Source organism: Carassius auratus, chromosome 6, assembly GCF_003368295.1.
Source record: "Carassius auratus strain Wakin chromosome 6, ASM336829v1, whole genome shotgun sequence".
Lineage (NCBI taxonomy): Eukaryota > Metazoa > Chordata > Actinopteri > Cypriniformes > Cyprinidae > Carassius > Carassius auratus.
In genome coordinates, this window is record NC_039248.1 from 1559912 (window position 1) to 1582548 (window position 22637).

Here is a 22637-nt window from a genome sequence, read left to right on the forward strand (position 1 = left end):
ATGACAGGAAACACGAGACACTTGGCCAGTGTGTCTTTAATAATCGCTTTAATATTTTTAGACTGGTTCAGATATTCTGTAAACTTGATCTTTCGAGTCTTGATTCATGAAACCACACACACTCTCAGTCGGACAGGTTCAGTGAAGGACACACACACACACATGAACACACACTCTGACACATGAATGAATGCTGCACAGATGAAGATGTTCCCATGGAAACTGGACAGTCAGCACATCTCTGCTCCGGCCGAAATCACACACACCTGCACTCGCATGCTCAGCTGACTGTGTGTGTGTGTGTGAGAGAGACATGGAGACATGCGGAACACTGACACATTAACTGCAGCACCATCAGCCAATCGCGAGCCTGCTTTGGCGTGACGTCACTGCATTGTATTCTAAACTCCTGAATCTCGCTGAACTCTCTCTGGCTGCTGCTCGCGCGTCCTGAATGTAAAGTGTGTCCTCTGCTCGAAGCTGCTCTGTCTGTGACCCCTGACCTCGCTCACACGATCTGAGCAGTGATGCAGTGATTAGAATCCAGCTGTCTGTCAGAAGCGACGGGTGATGCATGCTCTCACACCTCTAACACTGAATCCATCGCAAGAGGGAGACAGTCGCCTTGGTAACAGCAGGATCGGTGCAGCCTCAGCACCAGCTGCAGAGCATCCATCAGTCCTCAGTGATCCTCACTACTGCTAAACATCAGCACCACACAGGCTGGTTCTGACCAGATAAAACCCAGGATGTGATCGAGTGGCAGATCTGAAAGACTGAGACGAGGCCTTCAGCTCCAGATGTTCCTCAGTCACGCATCTGGACTGGAGGAACAACATCCGCATCTCTCTGAAGAGGTGAAGAGTCTCAGAGACGGACACTGAGCAGAAAGACTGCTCCCGTTCATTCAGCGCCGGGAGACGTGTGTGTGTGTGTGTGTGTGTGAGCGGCTCGGGGATCGGGAGAACAGCAGGGCTGCTGTGGACCGGATTCACGAAGCATTCGACGGAAGAAAGGACACCTATGGAAACTGGAGACCAGAATTTTAGGAAAAAGGCGAGCGAGTGATTTCACGCTTCAATCTTTATTTATTTTTTCTCTAATAGGCGATCCGCTTTTGTCTGTAATAAGCACCAGGATGGACTGATTTCACTGACGCGTTTTTGAATCCATCCCTGAATGTTAGACTCATGGATGCGCGTGCTCGAGCGCCGGACCGGATGCGGTTTTCACCGGGAGCCGTCGGTCTCTCCCTCGTGCCCTCAGTAGACAGCTGCATCGACTGAGTGAAGATGAGTTCATCACTTGCCAGTGTGCTGCTTGGAGAGTCACTCCTCTGATAGCACACGTGTGTCCTGGAGACGTCAGCATTTAACTCTGCAATACGTGTAAAGGACGTTTCCTGTCAGATAAAGCTCGATTAGATGTCTTTAGAGTTAGAATGCATGTAAAACCGACATCTGTCAGATGTTTGTGCACAGCAGACGCTTCTCAGATGGAGAGACATGTTCTGTCTGGGTCAAGTTGATCTCTTGATGAGTTGCAGTAGTATGTAAGTGTTAGTCTTCCTTCTCGTTCAGGTCACAAACCCTCGAGGGCCCTCGCCCCGTTTCTTCTTATTTTTTTTGTCCTCTGAAGTCCACCAATATTTATTTCCTGTACATCAAGAGGAAAGGGGGCTCCCCTTTCGTTGAGAGCAGCACCATGGGTGTGTTTGAGCGGGGCGTCCAGATGCTCCTGACCACGGTGGGTGCCTTCGCTGCCTTCAGTCTGATGACCATCGCGGTCGGGACGGACTACTGGCTCTACTCACGCGGGGTCTGTAAAATAAAGACTAGTAACGAGAACGAGACCGGCAAGAAGAACGAGGAGGTGATGACCCATTCTGGGCTGTGGAGGACCTGCTGTCTGGAAGGTAGGAGCTCTGGAGAACAGATGCAGCTCTCCGTAGTCCATCACGCGTGTGGCTTGTGCGGAGGTCACACCATAGTTTAGTGTGAAAAACAGATCCAGACTGAAGCCATTATTTGCTGAAAAGCTAAAGAAGGCTTTGAATATTAACCATGAAGTTCACATGAATGATGGTTCCATAAAGATCCCTTTCCCTTCTCCATTACAGTGGAAAATGGTTCTTTAGATGATTCAGATGTTCTTCACACTAAGAAAAAAAAAATGGAACACTTAAAGGTTCTTTGGTGAACCAGAGATGGTTCTTCTGTGGCATCACTGACCCTTATTTTAAAGAGTGAAGTGCACAAGTCATGCAGAGTTCATTAGTAAGGCTTTAGTTGTCTTTCTAAGAGCTTGACCGCCGATGCATTCAGATTCCTCCATATTTTATCTTTCTGTACATTCACATGTAAAGCAGCATCAAGATGCAGATCTGGTTTGGGCCCCAGTGTGAGTCTGTGGAGCTGCAGGAGGAATGAGTTTCTGGTTTCGTTCTGTTCAGGTCAGATCCAGCACTTGCTGTGTTCAGGGTCTGAGCAAGTTTATTTCCCTATAGACTCGATGATTCTTTCGTTGTTTCTTCATCAGGTTTGTAGAAATGTAGCACTGCATCAGTGTCTCATCAGTGGATGCTCTGCAGTGAATGGGTGCCGTCAGAATGAGAGTCTGATAAAAACATCCCAATAATCCACAGCACTCCAGTCCATCAGTGAACATCTGGAGAAGACAAAAGATGATTTGGACTCTCATTCTGACGGCACCCATTCACTGCAGAGCATCCACTGATGAGACACTGATGCAGTGCTACATTCAAACCTGATGAAGACACAAACTCATCCTGATCTTCTCAGATGGCGTAACGGCGAGGAAGTGTTTCAGCTAAGTTTCATGTTGGGTAAAACTATTGATTCTCCGTTTTATTTCGGGCTGATACTGAGTTTATGCTGAGGTTATATGTGTGTTACTGAAGGAGTTCTGCATCATCAACACTTGAGTAAACGTGTGAAACTGATCCAGCAGAAGCGATGCAGTCAATAATTCACACACTGATGGCTAATAACAGAATGATCCGGTTACACAGCTGCTGTCTTTGTCTTGAACATCATCCTCACGTACAGGACATCATCACACAACCAGTCTCTAACATACTCGCCAGTATTTATCTGTAAGTGCAAGAACTGTTTTATCTTTTATAGTAGTCTAGTTTAATATCTGGGTTCTTCTGAATAGATGATAGATGGATTAAAGACTGATCCAGTAGATGCTACACTGGAAACACATCATGAGAGTCTGGTTATGAACCGACACACACACGTGGCTCATGAGGACGCTTGGCTTTATCTGCTGTGACTGAGGGGATTTGATTAGATTGATATCCTCTGGATGAGCATTACTGATTAATGTCAGAAGTGTTTCTGAATGGAAGTTTAACTGTGATCCAAACAGCTTTGATTTATTCTTTTGCGTTCCATTTTGTGGTTTGTCTTGCTTTTGTTCAAGATGAGAATTTATTCAAAATGGAAATGCTTGCATGAATCTGTAACATTTACAAATAAGATTAATACACGACGTGCTTAAACCTGCTCTGTAACGTAAGTAGCAGCAGATCTGTTCTGCTCTTCTGTGACAAACATCCGAGTAAAGAGATGACTGAGAAAGAAACAAATGTAGGGCGGGACTCTGTTCTTTGCATCGGTTGTTGATTGGCTGTTGAGATGTGGGCGTGGCTCTGAGGTGAGCATGAGCTTGCAGGGGCGGGGTTTAGGAGCACTACAACATCACCCGATGATGTTTGATTTTGATTGCAAAGTGTGAGGAACAAATGAAACACATGTATGAAACATGTTCAGAGAAAATGTGTACGATGCAGAGAAGGTAAGAGACTGAGCTGCTGTAGACCGACAGACAGACGGAGGGCTGTTGAGACGTTTCCAGCTCCACTGAGCACATTTCACACCCACTGAGAGGTGATGACAGTCACAGGACCAGTGTGTGTGTGTGTGTGTGTGTGTGTGTGTGTGGGCGCAAGCACATCTCAGAGATCAGTGGAATAAGGCTAATCCTGTTAAACACGCTCCTAATCACTGACACACACTCATGTGGAGAAGAGTGAATTATGTAACGCAGTTATACAACATACATGCGTACAGCAGCAGAAGAGAGAGAGAGAGAGAGAGAGTCGGGCACAGCCATCCTACAGGGGAACAGAGATCATGTGACAGGGGTCAGAGGTCAGAGGTCAGATGAAGCTACACTCATGATTTGAGGCTAGAGGGGAATGATAAAACTGGCCTGCCTCACCTTTTGGAAAACAATATTATATATAAAGTATAGTATAGTATATTAGATTGACTGTAATGTGAAGAAATACATTGGATTTGTAAGAGTTTTTAATGTTTTGGAAATGCAGTTTCTTCTGCTCATCAAGGCTGCATTTATTTGATCAAAAATACAGGGATTTCTGCAAATATTATTCTAATGTAAATGATCTGTTTTCTGTGTGAATCTGTGTTAAAGTGTAATGTATTTCTGTATTTTCAGCATCATTCCTCCAGTCTTCAGTGTCACATGATCTTCAGAAATCAGAATAATATGATCATTTACTGCTCAAGAAACATCTCTGATTATTATCAATGTTGAACACAGTTGTGCTGCTCAATATTTTCGTGGAAACTGTAAGACATTTTATTTTTCAATATTCACAGAAAGTTCAAAAGAACAGCTTTTATTTGAAATAGAAATCTTTTGTAAAATTATAAATGTCTTTAATGGCACTATTGAATACACCCTTGATCAACAAAAGCATTAATTTATTTTTACGAATAGTAATAGTCAGGTCTCTGTTGAGCACTTTTGCCATAATTTGTGTTTCCATGGTAACATCATCTTCTCTGATTGGTGGATCTGAGGATTATGGGTAGTTTAGTTCTTGACTGAGAAATCAGCTGATAAACATGATCAGAAACAGAAATCATCACTGAACTGCTTGCTTTACTAATCTCTCTCTCTCTCTCTGTCTCTCTCTCCCTCCCTCTCTCTCTCTGTGTCTCTCTGTCAATTCAATTCATATTGCTTTATTGGCATGACATACAAAGGTACATATTGCCAAAGCATTGTACATAGCAGAATAGAAACAAACAAAACAAAAATTCATATAGATCCATAAGAAAAAAAAAAAAAAAAAAAAAAAAAAAAAAAATAGAATAAAATACATGCAAAATAAATCTATATACATTTTCATAAACATTGATGGTACTTCTAATGTAGATGTGTTCACTCTTTACCTCTTAGTTTGTGGCATTTGTAAATATAATGTGCTACCACAGAGGAAGCAGGTCCTTCACCAAGTAATATTCTTAATTTTTCATGTTCACTGAGTGACTGGAGCTCAGGAGTGTTGTGCTGTATTTGACTGTACAGTGAGTCTCTCAGAGATGTGTATTTATCACAGTGGAGGAGGAAGTGCTCCTCCGTCTCGACTGATCCTGATCTACACTCGTCACACACTCGCTCTTCTCTGGGTAACCAGCTCTTTCTGTGTCGTCCTCTCTCTATGGCCAGCTGGTGGTCACTCAGTCTGTACTTGGTCAGTAACTGTCTGTGTGTTATATTCCTGACTGAGAGCAGATAGTCAGCCATACTGTACTCTCTGTTGAGTTTCAGATAACACTGGAGGCGACTTTGCTCTTTGGTTTGTTCTTTCCAATACTGTATGTACGTCTCCTTCTCTTCATTCATAATCTCTTTGATTCTTCTATGTTTTTCAGGATTGGTGATATCGAGTGCTTTGTTAGTTAGCTCTGATACCATTACACAAAGATTACTTTGAGCACTCTTTTTTTGTGTTTTTAGTGCTTTATAATGAAGAGAATCTTCTGAACTAGAGTTTAAGTGGATCCAGAACTTTAAAACTCTTTTTTTAATGATGAGGTTTAAGGGAAGACGGCCTAACTCAGCTCTGCAGGCGTTATTAGGAGTGTTTCTGTGCACGTGAAGGATGCTTCTGCAGAACTCCACATGCAGAGCTTCTAAAGGATGTTTGTTCCAGTCTTTATGGCTGGAGTTACTCGCTGGACCCCAGATCTCGCTTCCATACAGGGCCGATGGGCAGAATCACACTATCAAAGATCTTTGTCCAGATTCTGATGGGGATGTTTATTTTAAATAATTTCATTCGTATAGCGTGTAGTGCCCTGCGGGCTTTTATAAGTAATGTTTTAATTGCCAATTTGACATTTCCAGTGGGAGTTAAAACCAGACCAAGATAAGTATAGTGTAAAGTATGTTGAAGTGTGGTGTTGTTTAATGTGAATAGATGTTTATGTTCTAGATTTCTGGGCTTTTTCTGAAATATCATAATCGTAGTTTTGGGGATGTTGATGTCTAAGGCCCAATCCTGGCAGTATTTAGTTAAAATGTCGAGGTTGTTCTGGAGACCTTCTGGTGTTTTAGACAGAATTAGTAAGTCGTCTGCATACAGTAGATATTTGACCTCTGTGTCGTGTAATTGTAGTCCTGGACTGTTGGACTGGTCCAGAAGATCTGCCAGTTCATTGATATAGATGTTAAATAAGGTCGGGCTGAGGCAGCAGCCGTCTCACTCCTCGCTGTTGAGGAAAATACTCTGTCCTTTGCTGGCCAATTTTTACTGCACATTTATTTTGGTTATACATGTTTTTAATTAAGTCATATATTTTACCCCCTATGCCACTTTGAATGATTTTATAAAATAGTCCATTATGCCAGATAGAGTCAAAAGCCTTCTTAAAATCTATAAAGCATGCAAATATTTTCCCCTCTTTCTTCTGGTGTACATGTTCATTTATGAGCGTGTGTAGTGTGTGAATATGGTCAGTGGTTCGGTGTTTAGGGAGGAAGCCGATCTGAGATTTGCTGATGACATTGTGTTGCTTTAAGAAAGATGAAATCCGAGAGTTGACTATAGAGCAAAATACTTTTCCTAAATTACTGGTTACACAGATCCCTCTGTAGTTATTAGGATCGGTTTTGTCTCCACTTTTAAAGATTGGAGAGATGAATCCTGTGTTCCAGACCTCAGGAAAAACACCTGAACTCAAAATCAAATTAAAAAGTTTGAGTAATGCAGTTTGCAGTTCAGGAGAGCTGTTTTTAAGCATCTCGTTCTTTATGTTGTCAGGGCCACAGGATTTCTGACATTTGAGGGATTTCAGTTTTTCACTAAGTTCTTGTTGGGTTATTGGATAATCTAGTGGATTTTGGTTGTTTTTGATGCATGATTCAAGAGCATTCAACTTTTGGAGGACATTTAATTGGTTGGGGTTATTCAGAGGGTCAGTTTGAGGTGTATAGAGCTTCTCAAAGTGATCCTTCCAGATCTGACCATCTTGTATGGCTAACTCTTGTGGTTTTGTCTTGTTCAGACTGTTCCACATGCTCCAGAACTGACCCTGATCAATTGAGTTTTCCATCTGTTGAAGTGTGTTGTTATAATAGTCCAGCTTCTTCTGTCTCAGTGTTTTTGTATTGTTTCAGGAGTTGAGAGTGTTTAGAGCGTAACTCTAAGTTGACTGGATCTTTGTGTTTTTGATTTGAAATGAATCGTAAATGAATCTGTCTCTCTCTCTCTCTCTCTCTCTCTGTCTCTCCCTCCCTCCCTCTCTCTGTGTCTCTCTGTCTCTCTCTCCCTCTCTCTCTCTCTCTCTCTCTCTCTCTCCCTCTCTCTCTCTCTCAGGTAATTTTAAAGGCATGTGTAAACACATTGATCACTTTCCTGAAGATGCCGACTATGAAGCCGATGCATCAGAGTATTTCCTGCGTAAGTCAATCACATTAGTGTGTGTGTGTGTGTGTGTGTGTGTGTGATGATGGTGAGATGAAGTGTGTGTGTGACAGAGAGAGAGAGGATGATGGTTTGCTGCTCAGAGCTGCTCCTGCTCTTTAAAGTCTTTAATTAGGTCACTTATTTCTATAATTATTTCACTGCAGTGTATGTGGGTCAAAACTCTGAAAGCCTGTGCTCTTCATCCTCTCCTCCTCATCCACGCAGCTGCACACACATAAAGATGATCACAGCTGTAGAGTAAGACAAGGCCCGATGTGTTCCTGAACTGAAGAGATGGATCTGAGTGATGTCATGTGAATGACAGGAAGTGATGATGACCTCATGCGGTGATGTCATCAGTCAATCAATCATTATGACACACACACACACACACACACACTCTTGATTAGAGGTCAGTCAGGTAATCCGAACATGTGTGTGAATGCAGTGTGTAATGATGATGATGAAGGATCTGAGCTGAAGAGAGGCAGGGAAAGTAAAGGGAGGACAAACATTAACAGACAGAAGAACAGAGCAGAACCTGGAGAGAGTTTAGAGAACAAACCACTTCACACCAGAGACCAGACGAGAGGATAATGTGTGTGATCAGATAGTGATGAAGGTCATGTACGAGTGTGTGTGTGTGTGAGAGAGAGAATGTGTGAGATAACATTTAGAATTTTTATATTTTATTGTATTTTAGCTATTGTGTGTGCAATTCTTGGATTTGTGTGTAAAGTTCTGAAAACAAACAGTTTTTGATCATTTTAGTTAATGACTCTGGGATTGTTGTCCTGAGGACTCTGATTGGCTGAATGGATTTGATTGACAGTTGGAGCATGTGATGTGATGTGCTTCAGACGGCCAGTGTCTCAGGTCTGGCGTGTGTTTCAGGTGCGGTCCGGGCCTCCAGTATCTTCCCCATCCTCAGTGTCATCCTGCTGTTCATGGGGGGTCTCTGTGTCGCCGCCAGCGAGTTCGACAAGAATCGACACAACATCATCCTCAGCGCAGGAATCTTCTTCGTATCCGCAGGTCATCCAATTTCATAAAACAACACATAATTCTCCATGTAACAGAAATCTAACAGGAAGTGTCTTGAAGTGTATGTGATGTCCTTTTCCAAACACAACCAATCAGATTGGCTCACGAACTCCTCAAGTGTGAACAGCAACTGTTTATTTTCTTTGGTACGGTGTATTACTGTATTCACAACCACAAATGCTTACAGTAAAATAGTTTGCTTTCATGTTTCTGTTTCTGTCAATTATTTTCCATATGATTGATGTTCTGTGTGTGTTTGTGTGGATCCTCAGGTCTGAGTAACATCATCGGGATAATCGTGTACATATCAGCCAACGCGGGCGACCCGTCCAAGAGCGACTCGAAGAAGAACAGCTACTCGTACGGCTGGAGCTTTTACTTCAGCGCGCTGTCCTTCATCATGGCGGAGATGGTGGGTGTCCTGGCCGTCCACATGTTCATCGACCGGCACCGGGAGACACGCGCGCCTCGCGCTCGGACCGGCGGAGGAGGAGACTATCTGCAGGGATCCGCCATCAGCAGAATCCCCAGCTACCGCTTCCGTTACCGGCGTGAGTCGCGCTCCTCCAGCCGCTCCACCGAGCCCTCGCACTCACGTGACGCTTCTCCCGTGGGACTGAAGGCCTTCGGAGCGCTGCCCTCCACCGACATCTCCATGTACACTCTCGGCCGCGGCGGAGACACGCTCAAGACTCCACACGGGTCTCCACCGATGTACAACTCCGACAGAGAGCCGGACTTCCTCCAGGTGCACAACTGCATCCAGAAGGACTCGAAGGATGCCAACCGGCGCACCACACCTGTATGAGAGCAGCGCCCCCTGCAGGGGATGACGAGGTCACACGTCACAGGACAGAAACGTGAAATGCATGATTTTCTTATCTTCCGTAAACTAACATGTTTTCAACTTTCTGACGAATCGGAGCCACAGCGTTTGGACTGAGAGCTCTTGAAATCTCTTCTCTTCACATTTGTTTTATTCTGTTGTGCATAAATACTGTGAACCTCTGTGAGCCCAGGGAAGACAAAACGATCCCGGCCGAGATTTATATGTCATTATAAACATACTACTGACTAAATATATATATTTAAATATATGAAAAGATACATACATGAATTTATGAACATTGTTAATAAACCACACACAGACTTCTTGATTCAAGAAGAAGCAAAAGAACAAACGAGCGAATCAGAAGTCAATAAAATCATCATGGATAATAAGAGCTTGATTTGTGTCGACTCATTTGCATGTGTTTGATTAAACCATCCTCAAAAATAGTTTCTAGACTGGAGCAGCATCTCGTTTCTGTCACCATGGCAACACCAGAGCTGTCACTCAATCCAGGAGAAACAAAGTAACTGGAGTTATCTGTTTGATAAAGTAACTCCGATGTTTCCTTCTAAATTATAAAAGTCATCTGATTACGTTACTTGTAATGCGTTACCCCAACACTGATCGTGAGATTACTAAAACTACAATAATTAACTCAAGATTCTGTGACAGTTGTCAGATTTAGAAAGGAATGAGTTTTTTATTGAGCTCAGACCACAGTGAAACACACGTGACTGAGTGTGCAGGAGGTCAAGCGAGGCTCTGGATGAGCTGGATCTGATCCTGATAGAGCGAGAGAAACGCTCGAGCCAGACTCAGGAACGGAGCTTCATACTGACCGATCTCCTTCTGCAGAACACACACACACACAGAGAGAGAGAGAGAGAGAGCTTCAGAGGGACAGTGATGATGATGATGATGATGAAGATGCGTGTCTTGGGCTCACAGCAGACGTCTCGTGGTACTCCAGCCCGTGACTCTGAGCCCATGACTGAGCGACGGCGGCGTCCACCTCCCTCCTGGACCACAGGTCACTCTTATTCCCCACCAGCACACCTGACCACAAACACAGGAAGTGACATCATCACAGCAGCACTAGCATCAGTGTTGGATTCTGGGAGGTTTTGTGGTTCGTGTCTCTCTAAAACACTGATGCTGTTTGATCAAATGACAAAATCAGCTCGATGAGATCAATCAAATATGATAATGTGATGCGGAGTATTACTTTAGTGTTATTTACATAACATTAGAATAATATTTTGAATTAGATTTTATTTTTAGATTTTCAGTTTTACCTTTGGTTTTATTATTTAAATTTCAGATTTCAGTTTAAGGGTGCACAAGTGATTTTTGAAAAAGGCTTTTAAGACATTGTTAAAAACACACCTGCAGCCAATCAGCAGTAAGGGGGCGTGTCTTGTTTAGAGAGAAGAGAGCGCTCAGTCTGAGTGAACAGGACAGATATTGGCAGATCGACTAGACTCGAAGAGGTCACGTTGTTTTTTTTCATGATTTTGTATTGTTTCACATAACTTATCCGTGTTGGCTTTTGATTGAGTATCTTGTGCATCATCTTCACTTGTTTCTGCGATCGTTGTTATCCCAGCGTTGTGTAGTACCTGAGGGGCGGGGATTTCAAAAGAGGGGCGTGGTCCTGTTGGGCTGTGGGCGTGTCTGTTCTGCTGCTTTCAGATATTTATATCACTTAATGCACCTTTAAAATTAACATTTTAGTCATTTTATTGTGATTTTTTTCCCCTTAGCTTCAGTTTTAGTGATTTTAGAACTTTACTATGTATTTAAACACTTAATTAATTTGTGTTGTGTGTGTGTGTGTGTGGTGAGTCCGTGACCTCTGACCTGGCACCTGCAGCCCGTTGCAGTGTGATCTGACCCTGTCGACCCAGCGGCTGCAGCTGGTGAACGAGGCTTCGCTGGTGATGTCAAACACCACACACATGAGCGACGGCTGATTCCACTGACACACACACACACACACACACACACACACACATCATTACAGAGACGTCAGGGTCACACGGAGTGTGTTTAAGTTGTTTTTATTAAACTCACCATGTTCTCACAGGCCTCTGCAAATGGCTCCCGTCCGGCAGAATCATAGATATAAAACTCCTGATCGAGAGAAAACCAATCAATCAATCCATCCATCCATCCATCAGCAGGTATGATGAGTGTGTGTGTGTGTGTGTGTGTGTGTGTGTACCACAGCATCACTGGTGTCTGGGATGGACACTGATTTCTCCAGCAACTCCACACCAACATTCTGCAAAACACACACAGTTCAGTTCTGACCAAATCCATCAATCCATCCATCCATCCATCCATCCGTTAGTCATTATTCACAACACTACAGTGTGATTGAACTTCAGGGTGATGAAGTGGTTGATGTGCTGTGATCTGCACCTGTCTCTCTCTCAGGTCAGGGCCGCGGAAAATCATGCTATAAGGCGATTTAGAAATTGCGCATGCACAAATCGTAATTTTATGGTGATTTCGATTAATCACACAGCCCTAGAAAGAGTTTTAAAAGTAATTGGCGGCCCACCTGCAATACCACCGCGGCCCACAGGTTGAAAACCACTGGTTTACTCTTTTAATTGCCTTGCCGTGTTTTGACCCCTCTTGCTTAGCCCTCTGGATATTGTTCGCTCATCAAAGACTCATACTAGCCCTAGGAATAATGCTTGTCTTGCCCTCTATATACCTGTTTGCCCCTGTGTCGACCCTGTCTGTGTTTAGACCATGTCCAGGAATAACAGCTTGCATATGGATCCGCACGTCTCTGTCCCTCCGTTACAACTCCTGTCCTTTATTTATTTTCTCCATTCTAAACATTGGACATTCAAATATTTACCATGCTGTAGTTCTTCTGAAAGACTGCGCCGTCACTGCGGAACATCTGACAGAGAGAGCTCTTCCCCACCGCCGCGTCTCCTGAACACACACACACACACACACAGACATATAAACACACACACAGTTTGTCGTCATCAGTGTTGGGAAGGCTACTTTGGAAATGTAATTAAAGTAACAGATTACAAGTTACTCTATCTACAGTGTAATAAGTAGTGAAACTATTTCAGTGCCTTTATTAGAGTACTTTAACTGAATACACGTGATTACTGTTCTCAATGTCTGAAGAATGTTTCCTCTGTTAATGATCTTACAGTAGAACTCAACTCTGATTACTGTCATCATCTTAAATCATCTTAAAGCACAGCTGACACTAAATCAGAGTCTTCTGAGATATCGGAGTTAAATACAGAATCAAAACACTTGATCTTAACAAAATAAAGCATATAACAAACTCAAACAGGAAACAAAAGTAAATCAATCACATCTTTCGATTGCAAATAAATGCACAGACACTATTTAACTGATGACATCACTGAATTCAATGATGAAATGTCTTAAACTATCATTCTGCATTATTGACACACTGTTTTCCTAATGAATGTTGTTCAGTTGCTTTGACGCAATGTATTTAGTTTAAAGCGCTATATAAATAAAGGTGACATAAATTAAATAAATAAAACAAATTTATGCATTTAGCAGACGCTTTTATCCAAAGCGACTTACAGTGCATTCAGGCTAACAATTTTTACAAATCATCTACTGTATATGTGTGTGAAAATATTCAGATGTAACCCACTGTATAAACATTAACATTTTCTTTAGTAACTGTAATTAAATTACATGTTTCATTTTTCACTTACAGATTGTAACGTTATTTACATTTATTTTGTAATTAAACTGCTATAAACTGTAACTTCTGTCACATGTATCCAGTTTCTCCACAACACGGTCACTGCGACTTTATATCAAATCATAATCATACACAAACAAACGCGCTCTTACCCACAACAACACATCGAGCTCTTAACTTCACCATCAGCAGAGATTAATAATAATTAACTGATTAGATTAATAAGCATGAGCTGATTACACGTGAAGAGGAACTGTTTCTGTGTTCCGTTACTGCAGCCCGAGCCTACAGCGTTGCTTAGCGACTGACATAAAGCCTGAGCACTGCGATTGGCTGAACGTCGTGTCGCAGAAGACATACGTCATTCTGACGTTAACGCAGCTGTTTTGAAATCCACCGCTAGTGGCCGCCACGCTTCACGCGCTCAGAGTCTGAACCGCGCACGCGCACAGATGTGTTGTTGACCTGACGCCGCTTACTTCCGGTCAAGATGGCGGCGCACCGCAGTAGTCTGATGCAGAGCGTAAGAAAAGTGCTTTTGTTTCATCATCAGCACACATTATTACACTTTATTACTCTTTATTACTCATTATTATTCATTATTACTCCGGGCTGTCTGTGCAGTTTAACACTCGTGTGTTATAGGCGACCAGTGTTAGTGTTTATTCCCTGTTTATGACAGCAGTAGTCTGTATTTACAGCATTAAACATCCTCCTTATTCTCATTATCTTAACATTATTTACATTTAATCATTTAGCAGATGCTTTAATCCAAAGCGACTTGTAAATGAGGGCAAAAGAAGCTATCAAAACAAATAAGATGCAGTATCAGTAAAATGAAATTGTTTAATAATAATGTTTTATCAATAAAAGATAATGTAGCCTTTCAGACAGAAATGTATAAACAGTCAACAGGGTCAGAAACTTGTTTTGCATGTAATATTGTGTGAAATCATTTTTTTCTTTATGCCTTTATATCTTGAGAAGCACTGAGCGGAATAAATATCTTTATCATCAAGACAATTATTTTATCTGAAGGGACTTACAGTGCATTAAGGCTATGCAGTTTTTACTTAACATGTGTTCCCTGGGAATTGAACCCACAACCTTGCGCTGCTATCACTGCTCTACCACTGAACCACAGGAACACTATCCATAATAAATACATAATAAATATATACAATTTAATTACACACACATACATATAGTATGTAAACACAAACGTTTATTTTGGAATTGATTAATAATTTCACAGGCACATCATTTTTATATGTTTTTTCAGTAAACATGTCTTTATTTCATATCATTTTGCATCTCAAGTGAATGTATGTTGATTACAGTGTTTTGATATTTTTACTGGAAATAAGATCATGATGATGTTGTGCAGTGCTGAAGTGTTCAGAGAGCGGTCTGTAGTCTGATCAGAGCGATTGATCGGTCAGGTGTGTGTGATTGCAGCATCAGAGCTGGACAGACGATCTTCCTCTGTGTCAGCTGTGCGGCGTCGGATCGGCTCCAAACTGTGTGTACGGCCCCGACGGACAGGGGACCCAGAGCCATCCGAACGAAGACGGACACTTCTGCTTCAGGTAGAGCCACTCGCAGACGCCTGCGCAGACTCTGATCAGTGTGAACTGATGTCACTTCCTGTTCCCTCCTCAGCACTGAGAGCTGCTTCCTCTACGGCGTGTTTAACGGCTTCGACGGCAGCCGCGTGGCCAGTTTCGTGTCTCAGCGTCTGACGGCGGAGCTGTTGCTGGGTCAGCTGAGCACCGGTCACACGGACGCAGACGTGGCCAGAATCCTCTCACAGGTTTGAGATCTAAAACAGTGTGCTCACCCTTAGAACATCTGAGATCAGGAAAAGATTGTTTCTTCATCAGGTTTGTAGAAATGTAGCACTGCATCAGTGTCTCATCAATGGATGCTCTGCAGTGAATGGGTGCCGTCAGAATGAGAGTCTGATAAAAACATCACAATAATCCACAGCACTCCAGTCCATCAGTGAACATCTGGAGAAGACAAAACCTGAAACACATCCAGCATTAAGATGATTTTAACTCAAACACATAGAGTCTATAATCCAGAATAACACTTCCTCCAGTGAAGACGTGTTCTGGTCTGAATCAGGAGAGAAATCTGCACAGATCAAGCAGCGTTTAAACAGATCTAAACTAATCTGTGAGAGACAACAGCAGATGCTCTTTTTCACTGGAGGAAGTGTTATTCTGGATTATAGACTCTGTGTGTTTGAGTTAAAATCATCTTAATGCTGGATGTGTTTCAGGTTTTGTCTTCTCCAGATGTTCACTGATGGACTGGAGTGCTGTGGATTACTTATGGACTGCATTAAAGAAGAAGTTTAAGAAAACTGGTTAACAATGGTAATTATTAATGTGATGTCTTCTGTGCTGGTCTCTCAGGCTTTTGATGTTGTAGAGAAGAGCTACTTCGAGACCATTGATGATGCTCTTGCAGAGAAAGCAAACCTCCAAACACAGCTTCCTGAGGTGAGCACACATACATGAAGAGACTCGGATCACTGCTTCTGCTCTGGATTACACTCTCTCTCCGTCTGTCTGTCTGTCTGTCTGTCTGTCTGACATCTGTTCCTATGGCTTAGTGGTAGAGCATTGCGTTAGCTGCACAATAGGTCCTGGGTTCAATTCCCAGGGTGCACACATACTGATAAAAAATGTTTGCACTGTAAGTTTCTTTGGGTAAAAGTCTCTGCTAAATGCATAATTGTACATTTCTGTCTGCTGTCTGTGTTTCAGGGTGTCTATCCGTCAGCTCAGACTCAGAAGATCGCGGAGCGTCTCAAGACTTTAGAGCAGGAGGTTTCAGGAGGAGCCACTGCTATAGTCGCTCTGATACTCAATGATAAACTCTACATCGCTAATGTTGGTATGTACACACTCACACACACACACACACACACACACACACACACACACACAAATAAATCAAATGCTGTGTGCTGATCCTGTCATTGTTTTCTTCATCTCTGTGTGTTTTCAGGAACCAACCGGGCTCTTCTCTGTAAGACCACCACTGACGGTCAGAACCAGGTGATCCAGATCGGACGAGCACACACACCCGACAACGAGGACGAGCTGTCCAGACTCGCCCAGCTGGGTCAGACACACACACACACACACACACACACATAGGGCTGTGCAATTAATCAAAATCATAATAAAATCATGATTTGAGCGTGCGCAATTTATAAATCGTTTTATAGCATGATTTTCCGCAGCCCTGACCTCCTGCAGTATGTTATCTGATCCAATCAGAATGCAGCGCTAGAACAGAACAGACTGGGCATCTGTCTAACTCCAGGTTCACACACTGTGTCTGTGATGCGTATGTTTTCAGAGCCCATGTTAATGGATCAGAGCGTTCACACTGCACAGGGTGAAAGATGAGAACAGAAAAGGTTAGAAATAGAAACGTGTGAAAAGAATGAATATCTAGTGCATGAGCACAGAGAGAGTTGTGTGTGTACCGGACACGGCGTGTATCTGAGCACGTGTGTCTGGTTTTCTAACAGAGCAGAGGAAATCTGCGTGCGAGCGGAGAGATTCACCCTCGTGCATGATTTTAATGTGCTCTCGCTTGCTTCTGAAGCGCGTACACGTACTGTACACACACTGCAGACGGAGACGGAGTACGTCTGACCGTGGCACCGCTACAGTAAGCTCTATGAAGAAAAAACAATCCCTGGATCACGCTTTTATTTAATTTATTTATTTTTACTTAGTGATTATTTTGACTTATGTCATTTCTAGAGACATGTTACAACTTTTTGATAAAGCTCTCATTGGTTTTTTTTGGAAATAAGTTTCAAATTTATACTGAATGCATTTATGACTGTAAAGCATGTCTGTGTCAAAACCGTGATTAAAATCGGAATCGCACAATTGATCAAAAAACCGCAAAAGGTTGTTTTTTTTGTCCGCACACACATACACACACACACACACATAAAATACATTAAATACAACATGCAATCAAAATGTGAATATTGTGAAATGTAAAAGGCTGCGTGAGTTGGGAAAAAAAAAACTACATGCCATTTTTCTGATAAAAAAGTGAGAAATTAGTTTACTGGGATTGTGTGTGGTGCTGCACATTTTGGCCAAAATTTTGATTGAATATTGTTTTTGAATAAAACAATAAAAATGATTATTATTACTATTACTTTATACAGTACCAGTCAAACGTTTTTGAACAGTATGATTTGTAATGTTTTTTAAAGAAGGATCTTTCTATTCATCAAAGAATCCTAAAAACAATTACTCAACTCTTTAAAATGATGGTAATAATGATTATAACATAAGAATGATTTCTGAAGATCATGTGACACTGAAGACTAACAGAGATTCACACAGAAAACAGTTTAAATAGTAAAGATATTTCAAAATAATACTGCTTTTGCTGTACTTTGGATAAAATTAAATGCAGGCTTGGTGAGTATTCATAATTGTTTTACTTTTTTTAGTTTTTTTTTTAACAAAAATATTGTACTGCTTAAAAACAATTGACTGGTAGTGTATATGAAAAATATTAAAATTACCGAATAAAACCAATCCTAGAAATATTTTTTTGTATTACTTTACTATAAAATCAAGTATTACTTAAAAATTATCAAAAAAATCATTGTTATTATTTTATATTACAACACAATGACAGTACTAATATTTTAACGTGAACCGAGGTGCTGTAAAATCATCCTCATGTGTAGATTTCTCTCTAAAACACGTGGTCCATGTGTTCATGTCACTAAATCACCTCCTTTGCTATTCTGATCATGGCTTTAAGGTGTATGGTGATTTAGATGTTCAGCTTTTCTAAAATACACTGTTACTCTAGTCACATAAGGTGTCAGTAATGAAGAGGAGCAGTGAGTGTTTCTTCTTCTTTGTCTTCTCAACACGATGGACATTATTCTCATCAGCGGGGCTGTGATTCAGACAGTAATGTGACTCTGACTCAATCGTCATATATGAACTGTTTCAGAGGCTCTTTGGTGAATGGCATGCTCATGCTGAAAGTTTTTAGTCTTGATTATGATTTAGCATTAAGTGTTGATTGTGAAGAGAGTGTGAATGATTGTGTGTGTCTCAGGTCTGGATCCAGTGCGCTTGAGGCAGACTGGACTGATCTCAGGTCAGAGCAGCACTCGACGGATCGGAGACTATAAAGTCAAATTCAACTACACAGACATCGACGTACTCAGGTGTGTTTCTGATACACACACACACACACACACAAACATACTCACTCTCTCTCTCTCTCTTTCACACACACACACACACACACACACACAAATCAAGTGAATGTTAACTTTCATGGTTTGCTCACAGAGTCGCAGCAAACAGCATGAACGACCACAGACTGGCTGTGTGACACTATATGAGTTTATTTGACCATTCTAGATTTCTGATTTATTATGTTTATGTTAAAAATGAACATTATGAAAACTGGTAAAACAAAAAGTTAATTCATTAAAGTGGCACTAAATTCTTAATATGAACTCAAACCGTTTTAAATTATGTCAATGTTTTTGATAACGTGTCTGTATTCAGTGCTGCGAAGCAAAAGCCAATCATCTCGGAGCCTGAGATCCACGGCGGCCAATCACTGGAGGGCGTGATGGGCTTCCTGTTGCTGATGTCAGAGGGGCTGATAAAAGCCCTGGAGTCGGCCCACGGACCGGAGCAGGTCAACCAGGTGATAACATGAATTATCGCTGAAGATCTGCTGAAGATCTGTTGGAACGTAAGAGCTGCTGAAATAAAGTCATGTCTAGTGATGCACCAAAATTAAAATTGGCATAATAAAATTAGATACTGGACCAAAGGTCAAATACCGAATAGTTTTTTTTCACATTTTCCCCCATGTATTTTGCCAATTTCTTTCACCATTGCATAAATTAAATGGCCAAAATGTGCTTTTTAAACAATTACACTATCAATTACACTGTCGATCATAAAATACTACTAGAGAGACTGGAAAACTGGGTCTAAGTGGACATCCATGAATGCGGTGTCCCACAAGGCTCGATTCTTGCACCGCTCTTGTTTAGCCTGTAAATGCTCCCACTGATTCAGATAATGAGAAAGAACCAAATTGCCTATCACAGCTATGCTGATGATACCTAGCCTTATCTCCAAATGACTACAGCCCCATTGACTCCCTCTGCCAATGCATTGATGAAATTAATAGTTGGATGTGCCAGAACTTTCTTCAGTTACCAATAAATTACTCAACTTACAAGTAACACTCTTTCAGCACAGATTTTCTCTGTACTTTGGTCCCACAAGCTCGTGCAGCACTTTTCGAATACAAGCAATTCATGCATGCAATAGAAAATATAACATTCTGCAGTCTATTTAATTGTTTAAAGCCATGTGGTGATTTCAATCATCATACAGTAATCAAGAAAAACCACCCCTTACTCATTTCATTGAAGACCTGCAGTGCTAAACAGACTCTCACTGTCAGTGCATATGATTCTTGCATCTTTTACATGCTTATTCAATAACTTCAGTTGTACCTCTAGTCACATCCGTCCTTCAGCATCGTTTCAATATCTGTGCACTACATTTCCCATGTTCCCCTGCAGGAGATAGTTGCCATGGTAGCGGCGGAGCTGGCGCAGCAGAGCAGTCTGGAGGCGGCTGCGCAGTCGGTGGTGGAGCGCGTCAAGCGTCTGCATCATGATGTTCACGTGAGCGGCAGACAGAGAGCATCACACTGCAGCAGACATGAAGACATGACTCTTCTGATCAGAGTCATTAACTACACCCTCGCAGACGGCTTGCTCACACCCACACAAGGTGAGACACGGCGGATCAGAACAACTACTCCTAACCCTGCTTAAATCACTGCAACTATATTTAAATACTTACATTTACTAAATATTAGGAAATCAAAACTATAAGAACAGCACACACAAAAACATGAGCAATATTGCGGTAGAAAAAATATAAATATTCTATATAATATATACAACATCACACGACCAGGAGTGATGTTTTCCCGACTTTCAGCTCGATTGCAAATGTGATATTGATTTTATACAACTTCAGTTAAATAAGCAAGTAATATTAACTGACTTAGATTATAGACACATTATGATATATTTTTGCTCCATTTCGCTAAAGAAAATAGTTCTAAGCAAAGCCAAAGCAGAACAGTTGCGCATCTCTGAGCAACACACAAGTCTTTTAAATTTTTTAATGAGTCAATGATTCAGTGAGCCATTTATAAACATGGTCAGTGTTAAATTTTAATTTAGAATTTGATTAATGTATGAAACGTAGTTTAAATCTTAAAAATAAGATTTAAGATAAAAAAAAAAGAGGAGATTTGAATAAATGTCTAAAACTCCTGTGTGCGCAGGAGGACGGATCTACCCGGTGTCTGTGCCGTACTCCAACCATCAGAGCACCAGTAAGACCAGTGTGATGCTGTCTCTGGTGATGCCTGCGCAGGGGACGCTGACCAACGGCTCCAGCACTGCGTCCACGCTGGAGGGAGACACGCCGACCGCCGGGTAACAGCGCTGAACATTAAAAAAACGAAAAGTTCCCTTTTTAATGTTAAAGTTTTAGTAGTTGAATGTTTTTTTGGTTTAGTTTTAGTTAGCTGTAACATTCCTGCACCTCAGCTAGTGTTGTTTCCTTCAGCTGAATGCATTCATAACTTTATCAATAACACATAAATCTCTCTCCACGGTCCCCTGTTTTACTGTAGTCCACTGACAGCCCTGATTCCCCTGACCATAGACACCTCACAGCCCATCAGTCCTGGCCCCGCCCCTCCCTCTGACCCCGCCCCTCTGTGTGTCTGTGCTCCTCCCCTCAGTCAGAGTCCCACAGCGACGCTGCAGTCCAGCACCACACACACGCAGAGCTCCAGCTCCAGCTCTGGAGACGGCAGCTTGTTCCGGCAGAGAGGCAGTCAGGCGGCGCAGCCGGACGAGACGGGACCTGTGCCTCCATACGTCGACTTCACACAGTTCTACCGGCTCTGGGGCTCCGACCACAGTGAGGGCCAGGGTCTGTCTGGAGATCTGGGGCCGCAGTGAGGATCGGGTGAAACACAACTTTATTCCATCTGTGAGCCGTTTGGCTTGTAATCATGGATAGAGGAGCTCCACTGACTGTATCGAAGGGAAACTCGTCATGTTTATAAGACTTCACACTCACGTTTCTTTCTTCCTGCTTCTGTGGAGTTTGACTTCTCTGTAAGACCAAAGTGAGGCCGAGCCTCTTTTATACATCTGTCTGTCTGTCTGTCTGTGTTTTCTGTGTCTTTTGAGTTTATAGTGTCTTCCTTTAATAAACAGCTCTCGTTTCAGCTTCACATTCTGGTTTGGTTTCTTTTACGATACAATACAATATTTATTTATGAAGCACTTTTAAAAAAACAAAACAACCAAAGCTGTCCAAAGTGCTGTCCAGAATAGAATAAAAACAAGACTGTTAAATGTAAAACACAATAATAATAAAACAATAATTGAACCAATGATCAAGGGGTATTGAAAAAGCTACAAAGAATAGATATGTCTTTAAAGCAGACTTTAAAGCAGAAATAGAGGGAGATCTTACTAATACAAACACTCGATATTTGTTAAAAATGGAAGCCAGAGGTAAACAAAAGCGGGCCAAGGATTGATCCCTGTGGTACTCCACAACTAAGAGGTATACAAGAGGAGGTCTGCTGACCGACATGAACACTAGAACATCTGTCGGTCAGATAAGAACAGAACCACTGTAAGACCACAGATATCTCAACAGGACCTCATGGTCAGCCAAATCAAAGACAGCGCTCAGATCTAATAAAACTAAAGCCATGGATTTCCCAGAATCTGTTTTTGTACAAATATCACTTGAGACTCTTAAAAGGGATTCAGGTTCGGTACTGTGAAGGTTTGAAGTCAGACTGAAACTGCTTATGAACAGAATTAACAGCCAAATAAGATTGTAATTGAGTAACTTTCTCAAGGATCTTTGAGATAAATAAAAGGGTAAATTAGAAATGGGATAAAAACTGGACTGAGAAGAAGGATGCCTGTGATCAGAAAAAGATGCACTACTGATTTCAGTGTTTAAAATAGAAAAAGTGTTAAAATAAAAATCAAGTTGAGTATGAGCAAGGATATGCATTAATAATATTTATTAATACTTTCACTTTTATATTTGTAGTTTTTTTTATTTAATTTTAAATAATTGTCTCAAACTTCAGCTTTAAATATTCAAGATTCTGAG

General features: G+C 41.7%; 3 protein-coding genes across 4 annotated transcripts; 2 read left to right on the forward strand and 1 right to left on the reverse strand.

The window, feature by feature from the left end:
* Positions 1-389: 389 nt before the first annotated feature.
* On the forward strand, positions 390-10217 carry LOC113089883 (voltage-dependent calcium channel gamma-2 subunit-like). The gene is made up of 4 exons (XM_026256125.1): positions 390-1915; positions 7664-7747; positions 8648-8788; positions 9070-10217. The coding sequence occupies exons 1-4, from the start codon at positions 1705-1707 to the stop codon at positions 9603-9605; spliced, it is 972 nt and encodes a 323-aa protein (XP_026111910.1). The 5' UTR covers positions 390-1704; the 3' UTR covers positions 9606-10217.
* An 81-nt stretch (positions 10218-10298) lies between these two features.
* Positions 10299-13672, reverse strand: ift27 (intraflagellar transport 27 homolog (Chlamydomonas)). The gene is made up of 7 exons (XM_026256127.1): positions 13509-13672; positions 12505-12584; positions 11854-11913; positions 11703-11762; positions 11490-11607; positions 10576-10685; positions 10299-10478 (listed from the first exon to the last, which is right to left on the reverse strand). The coding sequence occupies exons 1-7, from the start codon at positions 13540-13542 to the stop codon at positions 10380-10382; spliced, it is 561 nt and encodes a 186-aa protein (XP_026111912.1). The 5' UTR covers positions 13543-13672; the 3' UTR covers positions 10299-10379.
* Positions 13673-13769: 97 nt separating this feature from the next.
* On the forward strand, positions 13770-21732 carry tab1 (TGF-beta activated kinase 1/MAP3K7 binding protein 1). 2 transcript variants are annotated; one of them, XM_026256121.1, is made up of 11 exons: positions 13770-13879; positions 14815-14945; positions 15019-15169; positions 15780-15866; positions 16134-16263; positions 16378-16494; positions 18487-18598; positions 18948-19092; positions 19988-20201; positions 20767-20920; positions 21121-21732. In XM_026256121.1, the coding sequence occupies exons 1-11, from the start codon at positions 13847-13849 to the stop codon at positions 21452-21454; spliced, it is 1608 nt and encodes a 535-aa protein (XP_026111906.1). In that variant the 5' UTR covers positions 13770-13846; the 3' UTR covers positions 21455-21732. The 2 variants fall into 2 exon arrangements, with proteins under 2 accessions (XP_026111906.1, XP_026111907.1); XM_026256122.1 differs by having other exon boundaries at positions 21232-21732.
* The last annotated feature ends 905 nt before the right edge of the window (positions 21733-22637 follow it).

Coding starts and splice junctions, on each gene's coding strand:
- ift27 (XM_026256127.1), bottom strand. CDS start 13,542: ATGGTGAAGTTAAGAGCTCGATGTGTTGTTGTGG. Junction 11,763..11,853: donor CAGACACCAGTGATGCTGTG/GTACACACACAC, acceptor TCTCTCGATCAG/GAGTTTTATATCTATGATTC. Junction 10,686..11,489: donor CAACGGGCTGCAGGTGCCAG/GTCAGAGGTCAC, acceptor GTTTGTGGTCAG/GTGTGCTGGTGGGGAATAAG.
- tab1 (XM_026256121.1), top strand. CDS start 13,847: ATGGCGGCGCACCGCAGTAGTCTGATGCAGAGC. Junction 13,880..14,814: donor GCAGTAGTCTGATGCAGAGC/GTAAGAAAAGTG, acceptor GTGTGATTGCAG/CATCAGAGCTGGACAGACGA. Junction 18,599..18,947: donor ACAGACATCGACGTACTCAG/GTGTGTTTCTGA, acceptor GTCTGTATTCAG/TGCTGCGAAGCAAAAGCCAA.
- LOC113089883 (XM_026256125.1), top strand. CDS start 1,705: ATGGGTGTGTTTGAGCGGGGCGTCCAGATGCTCCTGACCACGGTGGGT. Junction 1,916..7,663: donor GAGGACCTGCTGTCTGGAAG/GTAGGAGCTCTG, acceptor TCTCTCTCTCAG/GTAATTTTAAAGGCATGTGT. Junction 7,748..8,647: donor TGCATCAGAGTATTTCCTGC/GTAAGTCAATCA, acceptor CGTGTGTTTCAG/GTGCGGTCCGGGCCTCCAGT.